This window comes from Numida meleagris, chromosome 18, assembly GCF_002078875.1.
Source record: "Numida meleagris isolate 19003 breed g44 Domestic line chromosome 18, NumMel1.0, whole genome shotgun sequence".
NCBI classification, from domain to species: Eukaryota; Metazoa; Chordata; class Aves; order Galliformes; family Numididae; genus Numida; species Numida meleagris.
In genome coordinates this window covers 790,851-813,580 of record NC_034426.1, presented here as the reverse complement: position 1 = coordinate 813,580, position 22,730 = coordinate 790,851, and the positions used below count along the sequence as shown (strand labels likewise).

Here is a 22,730-nt window from a genome sequence, read left to right as displayed (position 1 = left end):
GTGGCACACTGCTCTCACCCACCTGGGGACAGACTGCAGTGGGAGCAGCTTTCCCAGCAAGATCAAAGCTATGGGCTGGCTGGCTTTCTTCCCCCTTGATCTCCTGGGCTCATGGCTCCTCAAAAAGGCTCTACAGAGAGCCAAGGTCACTGACTGGGGCAAGGGCACACAACCTACTCCTGCTGTCCAAGGAGTATGAGGCAGCTACAGGGAAATGTATGGCTGGGGAGGGAGGGGAACTTGGGACGGGTGTCCCAATGTCCCTGCAGGGGGGAGAAGGGGCAGGGCCAAAAATCACATGAAGTCCCCAGTCCTCTTCTTGGACCTCTCATGCTTTCTCCCTCCTCTGCTGCTTGTACACATGTCATTCAGCTCCCACTGCCACCCCTAAACTCAGAGCAAAGTCCAGGCACCAGCTGAGGGCCTGCAGGTGACACCTTCCCCGCTGGGACCTGGGCAGTGGAGGATGGGTCACGGGCACCTGGCTCCATCAGAAGGCAATTTGTTCTCTGCAAACAAAGACACATAAAATAATGCTGCAAATAGATGGTGCTGTTTCCCCAAATACAGCCAACAGCAAAGGCCTCTGGCAGCGGCCTGTAGTCCCTGCTGGAGACACAGCAGTGTTTACCCCATCCCTGCCCGCAGGGGGACATCATCACTGTCACTGCCACTCGGTCCCTGGACTTCATGCTGGCGTCACTTGTGACCTCATCCTCGCAGGGAAGGAATGGCTGCATTTGCTGTGTGTGCCCAGGGACTGGTGCATCACACCGGATGTTTCTGACGGGTTTCGTGAGGCTGTGGGTACGGAGAATGTATTGCAAAAAGCACGGAGTAGTTTGGAAACTGGAGTCAAGTCACTCATCTAGACTGGGGGTTTTCGTCAGCTGTGATAAGTCCCAAAGAAAAGGTTTTGAGCAAAAGAACAGAGGAATCCCAAAATAAGGTGAACATTTCTTCCATGTATGGATTGTGGCCCATTTGCAAATGTCAGGGTAATTCTGGAGAGCCCCACCCACCTTTTTTAGAAGGAGAAGAGCAATCACACACGACAGAGTTGTGGTTTCGGGTCTGCTGAAGCCATTCCATTAGGAGAGGAGGATCCAAAGGCAACCGGCCTCATCACGAGCACTTGCTGAACACATTCAGCCACAGCATCCCAAATCTGTAATGCGTCTGAAAAGCTGACCCATCCCCCACTTGGCCTCTGGGAAGGAAGAGCTGGTGTTGGATGGAACTTCAGCAAGCACAGGGATAGCACAGACCGGGCAAGGAGCAGAGATTTCCTCTCCCTTCCCAGAAACATTTCCTCCCACCACGAGTGTTGCCAAAGGGTTGAAGGGAGCTCCAGTGCAACTGTCTGCAGACAGTGCCGGCGCTGGCAAGGGACCTAAAATAGGACATCATCAACGCACATCAGAGACTTTGCCGCACTAAAATATCTCTGCCCTGGAAACGCCTGTGGGAAGGCTGGGTTTGGGTGGGTGCGGGTTTTTTTAAGGATGTGATCAAAATCACATGAAATGAAGCAGAGCTAAGGGAAGGAAGACAGGCTGGAACTGGTATCGGAGCTTGAGCGCTGGGGTTTTCCTGCTGAGGATGTAAGCACAGAGCTGGGTGAGGGGCACCGGGCCAAGTCAGCTGCTCCGAGGCCACAGCAAGTGGACAGGCCAGCTGTCCTGGGCAGGGAGCAGCAGGCAGGGCCACCAAAGAGCGCTCCAGGAGGGAAATCATGCAGCCAGAGAAACTCCAGCACTTTTCCATTCCCGTATTGGTATTATGATGATAGATATCGATGAAGGTGACTTTAGGCTCTCCGAGTGGCAGTGGGACAGCCTCCTTTTGCAGCAGGGTGACAACGGGGTCAGGGTGCCCACAGCAGCTCCTGCCCCTTCTGCAGGGACCCTGCCCAAAGTGGCCCAGAAGAGCAGGACAAGAGGGGAGGTAACAACTTTCTGGCAGCAAAAAACATGTAAGAAAAGAGAATCAACATCTCTTGGGTGGTGCAAACACAACAGCTGGCCTTAGCTCCTGTCCAAGGACATTTGGGGAACTCCTCTGGCCAGCTCAGCACAGTTGATCCAGGACATGCTTTAACCATCCACGTGGATGCAGGGAATATACGGAAGGGAAGAAGGGGAGCAGGGCTTGAAGAGGTTCCCTGAGCACATAAAAGGTGAAAGGGGAGGTGGAGGAGGAAGGAGGGGGTGGGGTGTGAGGGCCATCCATCACCGTCCTCCTGCGCCCGCCCGTGGAAGTGACTCATGGGTGCAGACAAGCCAGGTCAGCTGTATTTATTGAGAACATCCGTGGAGGGGTTAAAAATATTTCCACTAGCTCTATACGAATTTATAAACCTATACTCTTTGTATATTTTAATAAATGCATCTATGACTGTCATGCAAAGGTAGGTTCTTCTGTAAGAAAATAGCGAGATAAAAAAGGAAAGCGCTCATCCCGCCTGCAGGTCCCTGCTCACGGCTGAGGTGACACAGGGACCCCTCGGGCTGTGGCCGACGCAGGGACACTGCTGGCGTTGTCCCTAGTGCCACCCAGCCTGAGCCACCCAAACTATGACATGGGGACTGCGGGGCTGAGGCTCAAACCCACCAGAGAAGGTGGCCTGGGGGGGGGAACACTTCCCCATGCCCCCAGCTCTGCCTCCAGCCCTCAGGGCCACCACGCAGCCTCACTGTCCTCTTTCTTCTTTCCCCGTTGCCCGAGGGAAGCAGGGAGCTGGGGTGCTCTGCCAGGAAGCAACATGGATGGGGACAGCCCGGGGGGACACGGTGACGCAATGGACAAGCACGCGGCACTGGGGGCCAAAATGCCATTGGCGGACAAAGCTCTTGCTGAGGGTTGGGACAGTGATTTTTGCTTTGTAGGGCCAACAGGGTGGGGGCGATTTGGGGGGGGAGGGATGGTGTTTGGGGGGAGATGGTGATTCTCCAAGGCTCCCTGTGCACCAGCATGGGATGCTCCCATGGGACAATGCTCTGTGGGGACAGGGAATGTGCCAAGGACACAGGACTGGACACCATCGATCTTCAGAACTTCCTCTGCTGGCATGGAATACCCTGGACCCAGTAGTCCCCACGAGCCACTGACCCTCTGTCACCGAATTTCCCTCCCATCCCCATTCCGAGTGGTACAGATCTCAGTCTGTGGGGCTGGGACCAGTCCTCTCCTTCCCTCTTCCTTCACAGCATGGGCAGGCAGCCCCAGGTGACATAGGAACAAGACCATGGGCAGCAGGGCAGTTGTGGCCTCTGGGAGCCGCCTGGGGTGGGGGGACACAGAGGGAGCCAAAGCCACGGGGACAATGCTGCACCCAGCCCAGGGGATGCAGGAGGGGCCAGGACAGTGTTTGGGGGAACCTGGGAAGTGCACCCCATCCCCTCGCCGTCCCCAAGTCCATAAGGCGATACTGCAGCAGCTTAAGGTGGGAGGTGTTGTTGGTACTGAGTCTCAGAGCTTGGCTGGGATGGAGCGTGATGTAAACATTTCTGATCCGCGTGGGGCACGGCTGGAGGAGGAGGAGGAGGGGGTTAGTGGGAGTCCTTCATTTGCTTCTGGATCTTCTGCAGCATCTCCTGCATCCGTCGCAGCTGGAAGGGAGCAAAGCGGTGACAACAGGGAAGGTGGCACTGCTGTCTGCTTCCCCTGGCCATGTCACCTTCCCTGATCAAGCCTGCCAAGTCTGGATTACCAGGGGTTGTGTTCTGGGGCGAAAACTATGATTTTCTTCAAATGCTTCCCCACCCTGTGTGGGGGACTGCAGGAAGGGTGTCCCCTGCCGGGGCTGGGGGAAGCACATGGGGACGGTGGGGGGAGGAATGGAGGCCTGGTGCTCACCTCTTCATCCTTCTCCCGGATGAGCTTCTCCGTTTCCGAGTCCGGCACCGGGGGGATGACAGGGATGGGGAAATCCGTCCCGCTCTCCCGTGTCAGCTTGCTGCGGGGCAGAGAGAGGAGGTGAGGATGCTCCCACCCCCAAGACTCGAGCTCTCCTCTCCCAGCTCACCAAACACCTCCCAGCCCCATGCAAGATCTGGGGACAGCCCTGTCACTCTGGTGTCCCACATCCGCTGGCAGTGCAGCTTTCCCAGAGCATCACTGGCGACAGGCATTGTGGCACAGCACATCCCCCTGGGGCCACCCCACCAGGCAGGACTGGAGTGAACTGAGTCGATGGCTTCTGCCATGACAAGGGCATGGGGAGGGTCCCCGGTGGGTGACACGTGGCAGGAACATCGCTGTCACTCGCAGTAGTCACGTGTGCCACCGCGTGCCAGCGACAAGCGGAGCGGTGACGGGTGCAGTGAAGCTGACGCAGCGGACAGCTGCCCCAAGGCACTGGGGTAGGTGTGGGCGTGCAGAGGCAAGGGCTGGCTTCTGGCTGCGTCCTGAGCTGCTTTGGGAAACCACCGCCCATTGTCACAGCTCCTCACCACAGAGGTTGCTTTGGAGCCATGGGGATGGCACCAGGCATGGGCTGAGAAATGTTACCAGCCCAGGGAACCTGCCCCAGGGACCCTTCTTAAAGGAGGCCGTGGCTGCACCCTGAGCTGGCATCACCCCAGGACGAGGTGCTTTGCGTTGGGTGCCATAGGATGGGGACACAGCAGTGCTGTGCCCAGCGCACCCATCCCATGGGCCCTTTCGGCTGCTGGAGGTGGGTGCTTGGTGACAGTGGCACACAGAGTCCCTGCAACCTCACCTTGCCCATATGAGCTGGGTGTCCCCAGTGCATGGGCACAGCATCCTCTCATTGGTGTTGCACCACAGGCAACCAGATGCCAATCTGGGAAATGGGTGGGCAGCTGCAGGGTTGACCCAGGAGCCCCCCCAGTGCTTTCCTGCACAGCCCTTGCCGGGCACAGAAGGACCAAGACAGCGTTGGGTACCAGCAAGCACTTTATAGAGGGGCTGGGGGACACAGTGGTGGTGGCAGCGGGGACGGGCGCGTCCCCAGCTCAGTCTGCAGAGCAGTCGGAGCAGCACAGCCGCAGCGCCGAGGGCTGCCTCCTTCTCCCAGCACACATGGAGAGACAAGTTTAGGGCACCCACGGCCATCACCAGTGACTGCCCCACTGCTAAGGACAAGCCCCCCACAGAGCCCCCACACCGCACCAGCCCACTGGGTACCCACATTCTGGGGCAACCCTTTGGGTTTTGGAGACACTAACGGGGATGCAAGTGCCATCAATCTGGCTGGCACTGACAGCAGAGCCCTGGCATCTGCTGCCTGCTCTGCTCTGTCCCCAAAGCCCATACACACAAGGTACCCAACACCCCTCCAGCCACCAAGGCAAGGCCACCCACTGGGGACAGGGCACCCCATGGACAACCTAAGGAGAGGAGGGGCTGCCCCAGCCCTCCCATGGCCCAGCCCCACTCCCAGTCCCGTACTTGCGGTTCCTCTCCTTCACCACCATGCGGGTCATGCTCTGGATGCACTGAGTGCGGTAGTTCTCATAGTGTGTCTCACGTGTCACGTCCTTCAGGTCCTGCATGTGGGTCCTCACCAGCATGGTGCGCAGCTTCACAAAGTCACAGTGAGACGGATTCTCCACTGAGGGGGAAACCAGGGGTCAGGGGACCACAAACGCACCCATATGGGAACCAGATAATGGAGAAGGAGCATGAGATGCCCCCATCCCCGCAGGGACACATCCTGATGGCGTTACCTTCCACGATGCCCCAGGGGTAGAGCCGTCCACGGACACGCCGTCCCTTGGCCTCCACCACTGTATTGCTGCCGATGACAGCAAAGGGGATGCTCTCCTGCAAGAGGATGGTTACAGGGTTAGAGCAGGGCTTGGTCGTGCTGCTGTGGCCCACAACCCTCCACCGGCATTTCCCCGGCCATACCCAGCACTGTTACCCTGGAGCTCTGTCTATGGGGTGGCAGCATCACATGGGTTTTCCCATCGCCATCCCCAACCCCATCCCTCTCCCCATCCCATCCCTATCCCCATCCCATCCCATCCCATCAAGTTGCAGGTGGTACCAGCAGGATCTCCATGGGATGTCCAGCATCAGTGAGGTGTGCGACACAGCTTGCCTGGCCCCAGATCCCCTCCAGGACAAGGTGCCCCACGTCTGTGGGGCTCTGCCCCCTGTCCATGGTGCTGGACGATCCCAACCCACCTTCAGCGCCTGGTCCTGCAGCTTGAACTCCTCATCCTCATCCGAGTCGCACTCGGGGAACTGATAGATGCGGATCCCATAGTGGTCAATCTCCTCCCGGATCTGGAAGCATGCAGCCAGTGCATGGCACAGCTCTTCCCCTCGGGAGGGGACAGGGTCACAAACCCCGTGTCCCCCACGCACCCAGCACACTTGTCCCCAAGTTGGGTGACACAGACACCCCACCACCCCCAAAGAGACATGTCCTTGGAGACTGTCACTGCTGGGAACATGGAGGATGCTCCACGCAGAGCCCAGGCAGGGCATCGGAAGAGCCACAAGACAAGAGAAGCAGAAGATGAGGGGACAGCCCTGGGCAGGACCTCACCTTGTTCTTCATGCGCTCCACCTCAGCAGGCGTCAAGGTGTCGGCCTTGGCCAGCACGGGCACGATGTTCACGCGCTGGTGCAGTGCCCGCATGAACTCCACGTCCAGGGGCCGGAGGCTGTGGGAAGCTCCGTGAGCCCCAAGCCCTTCCCTGTCCCTCCCATCGCTGCTGCCAGCCCCAGGCAGACAGGGGATGGGGGTACCCCTACCCGTGGCCGAAGGGCGAGATGAAGTAGATGCAGCAGTGTACACGGTTGTCCTGGATGTTTTTGCGGTTGAGGCCGCTCTCGTCGCGGAAGTACTGCTCAAACTGCTGGTCGATGTAGTCAGCCACCGGCTTCCAGCTGTGGGATGGGAGGGAGATGACCACCCCAAGGCCCTTCCCCAACCCCAGCCTCACCATCTCCAGGCTCAACACCTCCTCCTAGGGTCAGCATCATGACCCAAGGACAGTGCAAGCCACAGCAGCTGGGGGCCGCCAGCATCCACATCCCCATCCCCACATCCCCATCCTCGGGGATGCCCTGTCCCCCTCCCCACGCTGGGGATGCACCCTGGGTCGCACCACTCAGTGTTGTTGACAGCATCACCGAAGCCTGGCGTGTCCACGATGGTCAGGCGCAGCTTAACGCCCTTCTCCTCAATATCCACCACGTGCTTGGTGATCTCCACCGTCTGCGTGATGCGCTCTGCAGGGATGGGAGACATGGGGATGGTGCAGGTATTCCATACAAGAGGTGGGGATGAGCGAGATGTGCTCACAGCCACAATGGCACTGCACTCAGCACAATCCCCGTGATGGGATGGCAGTGACACAAGGAGATGTTACAGCCCCTGAGTCAGACCCAGCCCTTGGGGACATGGGACACCACCAGGCTCCCAGTGTCCCCATGTCCTGGTCACCATGGGCACCAAACCCAGGCACATCGCGGGTGCTTTGTGTCCCTGGCTTTTAAACACCACACCAATGGGAGCCCTCACGCTGTGTCCTCACATCCCATGTCCCCGAGGATGCTACTATTGTGTGTAGCCATGCGTGCATTCACTGAGGCTGCAAATTGCTCCTAGCAACTGACACAAATCCAATAACTCTGCCGGATCCCGGGGATTGGGATTGTATTTCAATTCACGAGGCCACGTGGCACTGCGCCCCGGACCTGACTGTCCCCAGCGCCCCGCGAGCCCCAACAAGCCGGGCTTTGTTCTGCCACTGCTCTGGGACAAACCCATGCCAGGGGACCCCACTGCCTTGGCAGAGCCCTGCGCCTGCTTCTTCCTTTGGGGAAAGCCCACAAGTGACAAACATGGGTGTAGGGGACCGGAGGAGCCCAGCTGTGGCAGAGAGGAGCTGCCAGCTTGGAGGAGCATGGCTGGGGATGGTTCCTGAGACCCCATCCGCGTCCCCTCCCTGCTGCCCTACCTTCAGCATTGAGGAGCTTGCGGTCCCTGTACATGTCTGTCAGGAAGAGGCTGTTGACGAGAGTGGATTTGCCCAGCCCGGATTCCCCTGCAGTGACAGGAAGTGGTGAGGGGACACTCAGGTCACTGTCCCCGCTCTGGCCACCGCGCCATCCCTACCTGCCACCATCAGTGTGAAGTCAAAGCCCTTCTTCACTGACTTGCGATGGACCTGGTTGGGAAGCGTGGCAAAGCCCACGTACTCCTTGTCATCCTGTGGGCAGAGGGGACATGGGACAGCGTGCTCTCCATGGGATTGTGCCCACCGGGCAATCCCAAGGGGGTCCCATGGGGTCACAGCATCATAGGACCCCCCGGGTTGGCCGCACATCCCACAGTGACTCCTCCATCCCCTCTACCATCCCTGCACCCCAGGGGCTCACCGCACCTCGGAGGAGTCATAGGGGTCCAGCTGCCCCCAGGGGCTGCGCGGCCGTGAGGGGCTGGGCGGCGGGGGGGCCATGATGAGCTGCTGGGGGTCCAGGGGCCGGGGGCGAGAGAAGGACTGCGTGTTGTGCTCATCGGCTGGCTCCTCGCTGGGGGCCCTCCCGCAGAGGGGGTGGCCGGGGTCCCGCCGGCCCTCCGTGGGCTCCACTTTGTAGGGGCTGTCAGCAGGAGGGCAGTCCCTGAGGAACTGGGTGAGCTCAGCCTCTTCTGAGTCCTCCTTCAGGAAGCGCTTGATCTGGGAGGGAAGGGACGAGGAGAGAGGGGATGGCTGTGGTGGCAGTGCCATGCCACGGTGGCACCACGGTGGCACCACACTGTGATGGCTCTGTGCCACGGGGGTCCCAATTCAACACAACATCAGAATCCCAGCCCTCCGCTGTCAGCCTCATGCACCCCAAGGCAGGGACACCTTGGGGACAAAAGAAAGGGACAATAGTGCCAGCCCCGGGACAGGCATGGGGACAGAGCAGGGACAGCGCAGTGCCATGCAGCAGGCAGTGCGGGCGCTTACAGCTTGCTGCATGGGGAGGTCAGCTGGCTCCTGGAACTCCTGGGGACACGGGTGGGGGCTGTCCCCCCTGGCCCTGGGGGAGCCCTGGGCACCCGCACGCTCCTTGGGGTCTTCTGGCAGTACCCCCATGTGCGGCTGTGAGGGAAAGGTGCACCAGGGAAGGAGGGAGAGAGCAACAAGAGAGATGAGAGATGACAGCCCTGCAGCCCAGTGTGGGGGACCTTAGGGAGGGAGGAGTCTGCGCGTGGTCCCCCATGGTCATCACCATAGGATCCCTGGCCCTATAAGGTGGCCCCAAATGAGGGGGCATGGAGGGCCTTGAGGAGCTCCCACTCCATAGGATGGCACCTTGGGGTCTCAAGGTGAAAGCCCACCATGGAACACACATTCCCCCTGTTGTGTCCTATGTCTCTGCCGGAGGCGAGGCGAGGCACGCCAAGTCAGTGGGCTGGAAACAAGGTCACGTCGCTACTGGGCCATAATGCATGTGCTTAGCTGCCCCTTGCTGCCCAGCACCCCCACAGCCACCAGAATGGGGACAGCGGTGACCCCATCGAGGGGCTGAAGGGCCCCTGCAGTCCCCCCCCAACCCCAGCGTGTCAGCAGCGCTCAGTGTGTCCCTGCGATTGCAGCATCCTCACCCTGATCAGTGCGCTGAGGGCACGATGCCCATCTGGGGACTGCACAGGGATAGCTGACAGTGCTCTCTGCCCCCAACCACTACCAACCCCACTGCCCCAGTGGCCCTTGGGGGTCCCCTCCCCAGCACAGAGCTCTGTAATGCCATGAGGGGCTGCACCGCATCCTTGGGGACCCTGCAGCGAGCACGTCCCCAAGCAGGGCTGTCTTGGGAACAGAGCTGCGGCACATTCCCCAGCTCCCTCCAGCCAGGTGAGGGTTCCCACTGTGCTCCCCACCCATGTCTGCCCCCTCTCCCCCCCGTACCTCCTGCAGAGGCTGCAGCTCGGGGCAGGTGGCCATGGCCCAGCCGCTGTCACCCGTGGCGGGGAGATGCTGTGAGTGGCATGGGCTGCGCCCAGGCTCAGGGAGGGACAGGAGGAGCATTAGCATAACTCCACCCTGCACAGGCACCCAGCGCCCTCAGCACCCAGGCATGGCTCTGGGGAGGATCAGGAGCAGCACGAGGGGCACAGGGGAGCCCTGGGATACGGGGAGCAGAGCGAGCCCAGCTATGGGGCAGGAGAGCAGCTCTAGGGGTGGCAAGGGCCATAAAGCATCACTGGCCAGGGATATGAGTGGGAGGGAGGGAAACAGGGCTGCCTGACTCCCCTGCACGCCTCAGGCTGAGCGGGACATCCATCCCAAAAGCAACACCTCCATGCCAAACACCTCTATCCACAGAGAAACACCTCTCTGCTGCTCACCTCATCCTCAGGGGTTAACCCAAGCGCTCACGGGTCCCCCACAGGGCAGCAGCCCGAGCTGTCAGGGCTGGGGTCTGCTCCCATCAGCCCAACGCTGATTTGCCTTGATGCATGTCGAGATGCATTGGGCACGGGGCTGGGCACGCTTCGCTTGCCTGGCTTAGCTGGGAAAGTGCTAAAAAGCCCCAAAGCGCCAGGGAGGTGGAGGGGGGAGAGCTGAATGATGGGGCTGTAGGTGCAGAGGGGACGGGTAGGGAGTGGTGCTCCCACCCTCAGCACCCCATAATGCAGAGCTGCCACACAGGATCTCATGCTGAGCTCTGGCAGCATCGCTGCCACAAGGCCCTGACTGTCCCACCTGTGAGTGGGGATTTACGGCGCTGCTCCGTGCCCCTTAAGCGGATTACACGCCCTGCTGCACGCGCTGGCAGCTCCAGCGAGGCGGCACTTGCTGCCTCGTCCCCGCCTGCCACCCCGCATCGCACCTTCCCGCAGGTGACAGCTCGAGGGCTGCGAGGGGGGAGGCTGCAGGGGCACTGGGGCAGCAAAACCTGCACTGGGAGAGCCACGGTGAGCATCCCCACACCCAGCTGCTCCCCTCAGCCTCCCCGGGCTGCTGTGGGGAAGCTTTGCACCCAGAATGTGGGCACCCTGAGATCCGCACTGCACTCTACCCCTGCATCTCACCTAAAGGTGACATCCAACCGTGTCACAGCCCTGCGCACACGACTCCCCGCATCGCGACAGTGGCACGTGGGGCCACCAACACCCCCGTCACCCTGCCATCCACCACTGCTTGCACCCAGCATCCACATCCTCTGTGCTCCCTGCAAACTGCAGGAGGCTTCCCCATAACCCATCCCCACGGCTTCCCCACCCCCATCACCCCCACGAAGTGCAGTTATCCTGGGAGCAGCTCAGGGAGCTCAACTGTCCCTGTGTCCCTTCTCAAGGCAGCCAGCACCTGGTCTGCAGCCACACGTCACTGAGCTGTGCCGGGAGCTCCCAGCTGCCGCCACTACCCTAAAATCAGAATTTCTCACTTCCAGCTCTCACCTCCCACCCCGTCGGTGGTAGCTCTGTTGGGAAACCCATCCTCAGGCTGCATCGTCTGGGCTTGGGCAGCCCGGAGAGGCAGTGACGGGACTGAGAGCGTTTCCAGGGCTGGGACTCACCTTGGACATGGTAAACACAGGTGAGGAGCAGGGCGCAGGATCGGGCAGAGGGATGGTGCCCAGCTCTGGGCAGGGTGATGGCATCGGGCAGAGGACCACGCGAGAAGCCCCTTCCCACGCATCGCCCCGGTGCAGCCCTTCCCTCGGGGCACCTTTCCGGAGCCGCAGGAATGACCGGGCCGGGAGCGCAGGGCAGCACGGCGGTGCCGCAGCATGGGGATGACATCGGGGCCTCCCGGGCTGGAAGCAGCGCAGCGCTCCGGTACGGACCGCTCATCGCACCGCAGCCCGGAGCGGAGGGAGGCGAGCAGGAGCACTGAGCGCGCTCAGAGCCCGAAGCGGCCCCGACGTGGCCGGGAGCGGGTGGCTCGGCAGAGGGGATGGGGCGTCCCTTGGCTCCGTCCGCCCCCCAGGCCCATCCGGCACCGTTTGGGGAGGGCTCTCCACGGGACCGCCGCGCTCCTCCGGCCTCCCTTCCCTCCCCTCTCCCCGCGTCCCGCGCCGCAGGAATGTGCCGCTCCGTTCCCACGGTGGCCGCAGCGCCGTCCCCACCCGTCCCGGTGCCACGGGGACCGCCCTCCCATCCCGGGCACGGCTTCCTTACGGGGACCGCGGGGACCCCTCCGCCGGCAGCGGGGCGGAGGAGCGGTGCCACCGGCGCGGGACGCGGGGTTCCGGCGCAGGGATCTGGAGGGACCGCTCGGGGCCGCGGCTCCGGGGGTGACCGGGGGGTGACCGAGGGGTGACCGGGAGGTGGCGGTGCCGGGGCAGCCGCTGCCCTCCCCGACCCGGGGGTTCCGCAGATAACGGGGCGCAGGTGGAAGTGTTAGGATGCCACGGCGAGGAGCAACGTGCAGCGCTCCCCCTCCGCCTCACATCTCCCGTGCTCCTCCCGCAGCGGGCAGGTCCGGCCGGGCCGCCCCTTCCCCCCCCCGCCCCGCTGCGGCACCGGAGGGCCCGGCCCGGCCCGCTCCGCCCCCGCGGCACCGTCACCTTCACGGAGGGCACCGGGATGCGGCAGCGCCGGGATGCGGCGGTCCCGTGTCCCGTGTGCCGCGTCCCGTGTGCCGTGCCCTCCCCCCGCCGCCCTCCTTACCATGGCTGCGGCCCGCGCGGGGCGGGCGCCGACCGGGAGCGGCGGCTGAGAGCGGCACGGCCGGGCCCCGCCGCCGGGATTAGCGGAACGGCAGCCGGCGGGGCGGGGCGGGGGCGGGCCGGGGCGGCACCGACGGCGGCATCACTGCTGGCACCGGCACCGGGCACCGGTGTCAACACGGGCATCTGTACCAGAACCAACTCTGGTGTTGGCACCATGTACCGACGCAGGGCATCGGGCACCAGTACCGGCACCAGCACCAGGAACTGGGAACTGCGCGTCATCCGTGCCCAATGCACCAATGCCACAGACTGAGTGCTGGCACCAGTGCCGTGTGCTGTGCACCAGGCACGGGGCTGAAGCACTGGGCGTGGGGCACTGTCACCAAAGCCTCAGAACAGGGCACCAGCGCTGGGTACGAGGCACCATCACTGGCACCAGCACCTGGTACTGGTGAGAAGGAGCAGCCCAGGGCCAGGGAGAGACCCCAGGAAATGGGCACCAGTACTGAGCACTGCTCGGCGGATACTTGGCATTAACAACACTGCTGGGAGACACTGGGGAACACGCACTGATCACACTAATTGCAGGGTACTGGGCACTGGGTACTGGGAGCATAAGCAGCCCCTGTCCCCGTCTGTATGGGGCAGCGCAGTGGGGCAGGGCAGGTAGGTGAGGACGGATGCTTCAATCCTAATCCCCACGGTCAGTGCTCCCCTCTGAGATGTGGCTTTAACGAGGATTACCCGTGGTAATGCTCAGCCCTGCTGCCCGCTGCCCTTCAAGGAGCAGTTCCCCCTGGGAGCGTGGAACTGGGCACTGCTGTGATGAGCTGCCCATGCTCAGCTGTGCTGGTGGGTGATGTGCTCAGCCTCTGGCAGTGGGAATTTGGCCTTGCTGGAGGAGAATGGTGCCTGGCAGAGTCAGAGGGATGTGGCCACAGAGCTGCAGCCTGGGCTTTAAATAGAGCATTAAAAGCTGAAGGGATCAGCTGCAGAGCAGGGGGGGGATGCGCAGGGCAAGGCCAGGCGATGTCGTGGCAGCTGGAGCCAAAGGGGGTCACGCTTTGCCCATGCGTGGGTGGGGAAGTGCGTTGGGTCTCCCCAGAGTGGCCACATCGCGGTGGGAACGGAGCCTGTGGGGTCTGTGCCTTTTCCCTATGTGAGCAGGGCAGTGCCAGGCACAGCGGCCACGTCCCCATCCCTGGAGATGCCACACTGACCGGGTTTTTCTTGTCCAGGGATGACACAGGAGGAGCAGCAGTGACACGGAGGGCAGGTGGCAGTCCCCAGGGCCCCCAGCACCCCGAGCACTTCGTCTTGCCTGGCCCAGCCGGCAGCAGCTGGAAGGGAAGCAGCGAGCCCAAGAGGGGCAGCGCTCTGTAATTACCATGGGAGGCTGAGTTATTTTGGGATGAGGCCGTGCGCTGCCAAAGCTGTTCTTCCTCCAAACCCAAACAACATGGAAAGAGCCTATCCCAGGATGCAGGGTGATTAACCCTTTCCCTGCCTGCTGCCCCCCAGGCTGTCCCCCTGCAGCATGTCCCCAGACTTGGGCCAGGGGTGGGGGAACCCTGGGGTGAGCTCTGTGCCACCCCCCAAGACCTCCTGCACTTCATCCCCTGTCACCAGCCCCAAAATCCCCTGCAAAGGGGTTCTGGCAGTGCTGCCAGGTCATCACTTACCTCCTCAGCTGGAGCCGCAGCCGGAGATGGGTCAGCACCAGAGCAGGTGGAGGATGGCACCGGGGTGGGGAGAAGCAAGATTTTCCATCAGCTGAGGATTGCTGGGCTCTCCAGCTGTCCCCATGTCTGCCCAGCACAGGTCAGGGCCAGCACAGGGCATGGCTCAGGGATGCCCAAACACCATGTTTACGTAGGCCCTACAAAAACTGCTGAGGACTCCTGCCTCACCTTTCAGGGTCCAGAGGATGTTGGCGTGCCCCTTGTCAGTCATGTCTGCAGTGGGGAGAAAGGCAGTGAGCAGCAGCTCCTTGTGACCATTGCTCTGTGCTGTCCCCTCCAGTTGTGCCCCCAGGGCAGGGCAGAGGGGACGAGGATGTCCCTGGGTCACACATCACCATATTCCCCATCTGCTCACCCCAGCCACCCAAACTCACCCAAAAAAGTGGTCTTCAATTTGGCAGCCACCGACTCTGTGTCCACCTCGTCCCCACCATCAGCGCCGCAGACGAAGCTCTTGGAGCTGTTGTCCTGCTGCAGAGCGGTGGCAGGAGCTCTGTCACACGGTGCCACATCCTCGCTGAAGCCACCTCTGCCCGTCAGAACATCTGTGATGGCATCCGCCTTCAAAGAGCCGCTCTTGGAGGTGCTTGGCTCCATCACTGGGGACACGGGGCGCGGGGTGACAGGGTGCTCCGGGTGCAGCAGGGGCCACCAAGCTGAGCTGGGACCAGGCTTGGGCAGAGCCCTGTTGATGCGGGCATTCCAAGATGAGGGGATAGCAGGGCTGTGCTGGGGACAACAGGCACAGGTGGCTGCAAGGGACCTGGGAGCGGGGTGCGGGTACACAGGCACGGTGCCGGTCTGGGTGCCTGTGTCCCTGGTGGGAGGTGACGGCCGGGAAGGTGCCGGGTGCCGGAGTGCCGCCTCTGTCTCAGCCCCTCGGTGCAGCTGCTTGGCCATGCGGTGCAGCACACACAGGCACTCATTCTGCTCCTTGCCGGGCTGGGCTGGAGGGGGCTGCAGGGACAAGGAGCCTGGCTCCATGGGGTCCTGGTTCCATTGGGAAATGGATTTGTCCCCAAGGAGCCGCAGGGCTCTGCGGGGCGCTTTGGGGTTGGTGATGGGGCTGCGAGGTGGTGGCGGGCTGGGGGTGCAGATGATGGGGCAGGTGGCACAGGGGGCTCGGAGCAGCTGGGTCCCAGCATCAACCCGGTGGGACAAAGCCACCTTGCAGGGCTCCGTCTGCGTCATCTGCTCCTTAAGGATGGCTGTGGCCTCCTGGGTGCCGTGCAGGGGGCAACCTCTGCTTGGTGACTCTGCCCTGGACAGGCCACTTAGTGTGAAGGTGACCGAGGGGCCACCGCTCTGCCCCTGCCCTGCTCCGGGCTGCAGGCGACTGCCCACTGTCAGCTGCCGGTCACCCAGGGGATGGTGCAGGGCCACCAGCAAGCGGCCTGATGGCACCGGCTGCCCCTGGCCCAGCCTGTCCTGCAGCCCGTGGGGCAGCTCAGGGACACGGGATGACATGGGGACCTTGCTGCCGGGCTGGGGGATGGTGGCTGAGGGCCTCTGTAGTGTCACACTGTCCGGTGGCAGCAGTGGGTTCGGGGCCATGGGGCTGTGTGGGGGTTGCTGCGGGTTGGCTGAAAACTGTTCCTAAGGAGCAGGGCACACGTGAGCCCCACAGCGCTGGTGTCCTGCACCCAGAGGGGAGAAGTGGCACAGCATGATGTCACCAAGGGAGGTGTGACAAGAGTTCCATGGGTTTCTTCATCGTGAGTACAAGATTCAAAGAGCCCGTGTTCTGCTCCCTGGGGATGAAGCCGCCACTTTTCTCCAGATACCCTCAGTCCCCCCAGTTCTTCACCAAGGAGCAACCAGGGATGTGCTCCCAGCACGTGGAGGGGACACGCTACCAGCACAGCCTTGAAGGACCCAGACCCTGAGCATCAGCGGAGCCGTAAGCCCGAGTCTTCCCTTGTCAACCACGTGGAGCCAGCCTGGAGCTCAAGCTCCTCTTCCTCAGGGCTGTGTTGTCCCTTGTCCAGCTGCAGCATCCCTAGGGGACACCCTACTGCCACCAGCCTGTCCCCTCCCTTGGAATCAAGATCTTCTCCAGCCAGGGCTCAAACGCTCCCAGGACAGGGATGCCCCAGTAACCGGGGACCCATCTCAGGGTGGCAGCAACCCACAGCACCAGAGGATGATGGAGGTGGCAGGGACCTCAGGGTCCACCTGGTCCCACCCTGCTCCAGTGGGGACCCCCAGGCTAGGGCAGCCCCATGCGAGTGCACGAGTCCCAAGGAGGCCGGGCAGCGAGCAGGGAAGGATTTATTGACCGAGGGCTGGGGTACATCACAGTTTGAGTTCCCTTCCCGCCTCCGCAGAGGACGTCACGTTGGACTTCCCGGGCAAAGTGCGCGGAGAGGCTTCACAGTTTCATCCTTCGGTAAAGCAGAACTGAGGCAGTGACAAATGGCAAACTACGTCGTATGAAAAAATAATACAAACTCTTCTCTTTAAATATCTTACAGAAAATGAACCTGAATAAAGAGCATGAGAAGCACCACACAGCGCGGCCACGCTGGGGGGACCGGGACGTCCCCACGCCTGCCGGGACCTGGCTCAGCCCTGGGGGGATGCGTGGTCCCCCCAAGGAACACGGTGGTCACGGCGCAGTGGGGACGTGTGGAGCGCAATGTGCCTGTCCCCGTGGTGCCACCCTGGTTGTCCCCGCTTGTGAGCACACGAGGACATCCGAAGAGGGGGATGGGGACAGTGTCCCCCCACTGCTCGAGGGGGACAGGGACGCCCCTACTGTGCTGCAGTGCAAGTTCACGGAAACCCAAGGCACCTCCGGGCTGGGACAGGGGGACCCCCGGGTGTGCAGAGGGGGGGGCCGTGTGGTCACTGAGCGAGCGCAGAGGGGAAATGTCCCCCCCCCACCCCTCGCTCCTGGGGGGCCCTATGTACAGGGAGGGCCGTGCAGGCTGTGCGGTCCAGGGAGAGCCAGCTCCTGGGGACAGAGGGTGCTGGGGGGGGCGCGGGGGCCAGCCCCGGGCCAGGGGAGATGCTGCAGGTTTAGAGGGGGTGCAGGTGGGGGGCTGTGTCGGGGAGCTCAGGGTGGGGGGGCAGCCCCCCCTCGCCCCGCCGGTGCGTCTCCCAGAAGGCGCAGGTGAGCTGCTCCAGCTGTGAGCTGAGTGGGAGGCGGATGTCCAGGTGCATGCGCAGCGTTTCCAGCCACTGCTCCAGCTTGCTGAAGGACGGCCTGCAGACAGACAGCGGGACACGTGGCACGTCACCACACCGGCCATGTGAGCATCCCCCAGCAGGATGCGGGGCGTGGGACGCGGGGGGCTCACCGCTTCTCAGGGTCCAGGTCACAGCAGCAGACAGCGATGGGGAAGAAGCTGGGGGGGCAGGTAGGGGGACAGTAGCGCTCCAGGAAGCCACGGACGTTGAGGCCAAAGTCGGTGGTGCGGGGCAGGTAGTCGGGGTCAGCACTGACCCGGCCGATGATCTGCGGGGAGGAGAGGGGCGGAGGGATCAGTTCCAGCGGGTACGGCGGAGCAGCACCACGGACAGCGGCACGGCACCCACCTCGCACAGCACGATGCCGAAGGAGAAGATGTCCACCTTCTCATCGTAGCTTCTCCCTGCAGGAGAAATGGGTCAGCTCATGCCGTTCCCTCCCCACGTGTCCCCTGCCCCGGCCATGCCCACCATTGATCATCTCGGGGGCCATCCAGTAGGGGTTGCCCACCACCGTGTAGCGCTTCTTGCGGTCCGGCTTCTTCAGGCTCTGGAGGTGCTCGGGTTGGTTCTTCTCATCCACCATCAGCCGCGCCAGCCCGAAGTCAGCCACCACCACGCTCTTGTTCTGGGTGGAGGGGACAGGTGAGGTGCAGGGCCAGCGCCATTGGGCTGGTCCCATTTCTGGGCCATGGTGGGATGGCCATGGTGGAACTCACCTCCCGCACCAGGCAGTTGTGGGAGTTGAGGTCACGGTGGATGATGTTCATGGAGTGCAGGTAAGCCTGGGGAGGAATGGGCTCAGCGGTGCTCCCACCAGCAGCCCACCCCAGCCCACCCCACAGACCCACACCTGCGTGGCTCACCATGCCAGCAGCGATGTCCTTGGCGAAGCTGACCCGCTGGCTCCAAGGGTAGTGGCTGTCCTGCGAGAAAGAGGAGACAGATGGGGGTCCTGCCATGGGCTGAGGGAGGTTGAGCTGCCCCCTGCCCGCTCCCCCCACACTCACCATGCTCTTGATGAGGCCCCGCAAGGTGCCCCCCTTGATGTACTCAGTGATGAAGTTGAGCCGCTTCTCCTTGTAGAGCACCCCGATGAACTTCAGCACGTTGGGGTGCTCCAGGCAGCGCATCACCTTCACCTGAGGACCGCAGTACTGTCAGCTCTGGGACACCCCAGGGTGACTCTGTGCTCACTACTCTCGGTTACATGGCTACAGAGCAACGCAGCCACCAGCCCCATGACCCAGCATCTCCCAAGCACCACTCCCAGCATCCAGCAAGGGGGGATCATGCAATCATTAAGGTTGGAAAAGACCACTAAGATCCCCAAGTCCAACCCCAACACACCCTCACCATGCCCACCATGACCACATCCCTCAGTGCCTCATCCCCACGGTTCTGGAACACCTCCAGGGACAGGGAACCTACCACCTCCCTGGGCAGCCTGTGCCAGTACCTCATCACTCTATGAAGAAATTGCTCCTAATACCCAAACTGAACCTTCCCTAAAATAACAGCAGACTATCCTGCCCCTTGACTCCCCACCCGGGTACACAGGTGCCTCGCTTGCCTCTTTGAGGAAGGTCCTCTGCGTCTCCTCGTCAAAGCGGATCAGCTCCTTCATAACCATCACCTCGCCCGTTTCCCTGTGCGTCACCTGGCAGAGGGCAGGCTCTTAGCACCTCGGGGATGCGTCACCCACATCCCCACCCCACACAGCTGAGACCCCCATGCTCATAACACAAGGGGCATGGCAAGGCACTGCACCTTGATGGCCTGGCCAAAGCAGCCCTTGCCCAGCACCTCGCCGTGGATCAGGTCAGAGGGGCGGAAGATGCGGTGAGCACGGGAGACGACGCGCAGCGACTCGGAGCGGCCGATGTCCTTGCGCTGGGAGGCAGGTGAGCCCACTGAGCTGGAGCCTGGTGACTTGTCTGTGCTGCAACTCCTCCTGCAGGACAGACAGACGTGTGGTCACCCTGGTGGCTGGGGATCAAGCGGGAGACTTGGGGACACGTGATGGCCTTACATGACAGCACGCTGGCACATGTTGCCAAGGTCTCCATGGGGCACGGGGACTGGAGAGCGCAGGGGACTGTGTGGGTCAGGCAGGGGGCTGCAGGGCAGCGCTGAGTCGCGGGGCAGGGGCTCGTGGGGGTCGTGCTCAATGGTCAGCTGCAGCAGGCGGCTGGTCTCCTGGATCAGCAGGTCGATCTGGGTGCAGAGCACACGGGGTAGCATGGGGCACGCCAAGGAACAGCCACGCCGGGGAGCACGGGGGGAGCCTACCTCGTCCAGTGGAACGTGGCCGATGGGTGTGCCATTGATCTCCAGGATGCGGTCGCCCACGTGGATGGAGTTCTTCACATCAGGGCTGATGCAGTCTGGGTCCACCCTGCAGAGCCAGCACACAGCGGGGGGGTAAGCCCCACTGGATGCGTCCCTGCTGGGTGGGGACATGCAGGCACACTGCCCGCAGGTCACAGTGAGGGGTGGGGACACACTGGGACCATTCCCATAGGTCATCCCTGCTAGATGGGGACACATTGGGACCGTACCCATGGGGCACTCCTGTTAGATGGAGACACCGAGCCACCCCAAGCTTATGGGGCACCCAAGAGTGGTTTCTACAGCCACCCCCAGCAGACAGATGAACCCAGGACATCACTCCAAGCCGTGCTGATAGTTGGGGACACGCTGACACGGTGCCACCCTTGCCTGATAGGAACAAGCCATCACCGCCCCCATGGGCCACCATGGGCAGATGGAACCACACCAGCCCCATCCTTCACCCTCCCTCCCCAAAAGGGTGGCAAAGCAGAAGGGACCCAACCATGGGGTGTGACCTCGGTGCCAGGGCACCGTGGGGACGGGATACCTACTCTCGGACGCGGACGGTGCGCGAGTGCTCAGCGCCGCAGCCCTGGGCGCTGCAGTGCGGGTCAATGGAAACGGAGAAGCCACGCTTGCCGTCGGTGCAGGCGGGGATGGAGACGAGGGTGACGGTGTGTGGAATGCGGGAGCCTGGCGAGTCAGGCAGGATCTGCTCGATGACCGGCGTCACCACCATCTGGTAATAGCAATGCCCGCTGCGGGGCCGGGCCGGGTGGGCACAGGGACAGGGGGGGCACGGAGCGTCCCCCTGCTGCCACCAGTACCTACCAGTACAGCTTGGAGCGCTCCACCAGCGCATAGGTGTCCCCATCCCCGATGAACGCGCGGCAGTTGAGGCAGCTGAAGCACTCGGGGTGGTACTTCTGCTCCCCGGCCACCTACAGACGGTGACATCAGTGCTGCCGTGCTGACACCTCCATCCCCTCCCCGTGCACCGGGGAACTCCGGCAGCCGCAAAACCCACGCAGGAACAGAAACCCCAGCTGAGGGTCCCCTGGGTGCACCCCCTTACCATGACCAGCCCCTTGGTGATCTGCTCAGCGCAGCCGTGGCACAGCTCCCCGAAGCGCGCCCAGTAGTCCTTCTTGCAGTACAGCCGCCCATCCTTCTCGTAGTACTGGTGGGACAGCGAGGCCCCGCACTCACCGCACCTGCGGCACGGGGACATGGGGACACCGGGGGGTGTCACAGGGTGTCAGCCCTGCCTGGCTGTGCGCACTGCTTCCCTTCATTGCCATGTGTCACCCCCCCCCCCCACACACAACTCCCAACGCTTCCTCCCTGGGGGTGTGTGGGAGGGTTGGGGACAGCATGACATGGTGACACTCACATCAAGGGACTGCAGCCCTGCCATGACTCACAGCCTGGTCATCCCCAAGCTTCTCACTGCTGTGTGCAGAGTGTGGGCATGGGCACAAGCAGCCCACCCCTGGAATGTAGGGGGCAGTGGTGTAAGAGGGGGTTGTGAATGATGGGGGTGCAGTGAATGACAGGAGCAGAGAATTAATGGAATGCAGTGATGGAGGAGGACGCAGAGGAGCGGTGAGTTATAGGGAGCAGTGAGCTGGGGGTCAGGAAGCTGTGGGCTGGGGGAGTGCGGGGGGGCACTGAATTACATGGGAGGGAGAGGGGCTGAGATGTACAAGCGGCAGTTGATGAGAGCACTGCAGGAAGGCTGTGGATTTGAGGGGGGGGCTGTGTCAGGCTGCGGGGGCGACGCCGCAGTGCCCCCCCTTCTGTTCTCTCCGGGGGGAGCGGAGGTGGAACACCCCCCGAGTGAGGTGACGTCACGGCGCGGAGTTTCCCCACCCCATGACGTCACCGTTCGAGGACTCCGCCGCTCCGCGCCACCCGGGGGGCGGCAGCCAATGGGGAGCTGCGCCGCGACCACGCCCCCTTAACCCTTTCGCTGCCGCTGCCCTCCCGCTGAGCTCCGACGGGGCGGCCGCGGCGCCTGGTGGGGACCGGGGGAGGCGGCACGACACGGGGACCGCGGGGGAAAACAGCACCGGAACGGGGGGCACACGGCACGCGTCACGCTCCCTTCTGGCTGCCACAGCCTCCGAAAGAGCACGCTTCCCCCACTGCCCCAACTTCCCCATGGCAGCAGGAGCAGCAGGCACCGGGCTCCCGTCACCGGGGGATGGCAGAGCCCGAACTGCACACCGGGACAAGGAGGAGGAGAAGGAGGAGGAGAGGCCGAAGGCTTTTGCAGGCAGCCACGGGCCGCCGGAAGCCCAGGGTGGGGGGAGGGGGCAGAGGCCGGATCCAGCTGCCCCACAGGGCTGCCTTCATGGGGCTGGCGGATCTGTCCATTCACCTGTCCATCCATCCATCCCTCCACCCATCCCAGCTCCAGGGAAGCAGCGCACCCCGGATGAGGAACGGCACCCCATGGAGTGGGGAGAGGACACGAGAACCCCCATCCCAACCCCCCCCCTTACTTGGCTCCGGCGCTCAGGGCACGGCTCTTCCTCAGCACAGCTGCCAGCATCGTCTGGGCACAGGGACAGGGACCGTCCTGCCCCCCCTGTCACCCCCCAGCTCTGGGCCGCCCCCACGTCCCCGGTCCCCAACTTCCTCCGCCAGCTCCCACCGCGGGGAGAGCGCACGACAAAGAGGAAGCGGGGAGAGACGGGACAGTGACATCAGCCCCCACCACACGGCCACGCGGTCCCTCCACACCCCGGGGGCAGGAAGGCGGGACACGATCGCGTGGGACACGACACGAGTGGCAGAGCCCCGGGTGAGGCTCAGCGTCACCTCTGTGCCCCGGTGTCACCGTTGTCGCTGCGCCGCGGG

The 22,730-nt window shown here is 62.8% G+C and overlaps 2 protein-coding genes across 4 annotated transcripts; both read right to left on the bottom strand.

Annotated features, from left to right (window-relative positions):
• On the bottom strand, positions 70 to 15,997 carry LOC110407590 (septin-4-like). Of its 3 annotated transcripts, XM_021415417.1 has the most exons (14): positions 14,714 to 15,995; positions 14,508 to 14,552; positions 14,280 to 14,287; positions 8,370 to 8,663; positions 8,102 to 8,195; positions 7,944 to 8,030; positions 7,089 to 7,212; positions 6,733 to 6,867; positions 6,524 to 6,641; positions 6,157 to 6,258; positions 5,694 to 5,790; positions 5,416 to 5,578; positions 3,859 to 3,958; positions 70 to 3,611 (listed from the first exon to the last, which is right to left on the bottom strand). In XM_021415417.1, exons 1-14 carry the CDS (start codon positions 15,891 to 15,893, stop codon positions 3,552 to 3,554), a joined length of 2,607 nt encoding a protein of 868 aa, XP_021271092.1. In that variant the 5' UTR covers positions 15,894 to 15,995; the 3' UTR covers positions 70 to 3,551. The 3 variants fall into 3 exon arrangements, with proteins under 3 accessions (XP_021271092.1, XP_021271094.1, XP_021271093.1); XM_021415418.1 differs by lacking the exons at positions 70 to 3,611; positions 3,859 to 3,958 and adding an exon at positions 4,911 to 5,031 and having other exon boundaries at positions 14,714 to 15,997; XM_021415419.1 differs by lacking the exons at positions 14,280 to 14,287; positions 14,508 to 14,552; positions 14,714 to 15,995 and adding an exon at positions 12,596 to 12,653.
• LIMK1 (LIM domain kinase 1) lies at positions 16,593 to 22,730 on the bottom strand. Its single transcript, XM_021415423.1, has 15 exons — positions 22,373 to 22,730; positions 20,941 to 21,079; positions 20,697 to 20,806; positions 20,417 to 20,623; positions 19,824 to 19,929; positions 19,564 to 19,748; positions 19,302 to 19,485; positions 19,105 to 19,191; positions 18,542 to 18,673; positions 18,398 to 18,457; positions 18,251 to 18,316; positions 18,003 to 18,159; positions 17,880 to 17,935; positions 17,642 to 17,799; positions 16,593 to 17,547 (listed from the first exon to the last, which is right to left on the bottom strand). The coding sequence occupies exons 1-15, from the start codon at positions 22,420 to 22,422 to the stop codon at positions 17,361 to 17,363; spliced, it is 1,884 nt and encodes a 627-aa protein (XP_021271098.1). The 5' UTR covers positions 22,423 to 22,730; the 3' UTR covers positions 16,593 to 17,360.

Coding starts and splice junctions, on each gene's coding strand:
- LOC110407590 (XM_021415417.1), bottom strand. CDS start 15,893: ATGGCCCCGAACCCACTGCTGCCACCGGACAGTGTGACACTACAGAGG. Junction 14,553..14,713: donor ATTGAAGACCACTTTTTTGG/GTGAGTTTGGGT, acceptor TCCCCACTGCAG/ACATGACTGACAAGGGGCAC. Junction 5,579..5,693: donor CCCCTGGGGCATCGTGGAAG/GTAACGCCATCA, acceptor TTTCCCCCTCAG/TGGAGAATCCGTCTCACTGT.
- LIMK1 (XM_021415423.1), bottom strand. CDS start 22,422: ATGCTGGCAGCTGTGCTGAGGAAGAGCCGTGCCCTGAGCGCCGGAGCC. Junction 19,749..19,823: donor GCCACGTTCCACTGGACGAG/GTAGGCTCCCCC, acceptor CTCTGCACCCAG/ATCGACCTGCTGATCCAGGA. Junction 18,160..18,250: donor ACAACTGCCTGGTGCGGGAG/GTGAGTTCCACC, acceptor CCCTCCACCCAG/AACAAGAGCGTGGTGGTGGC.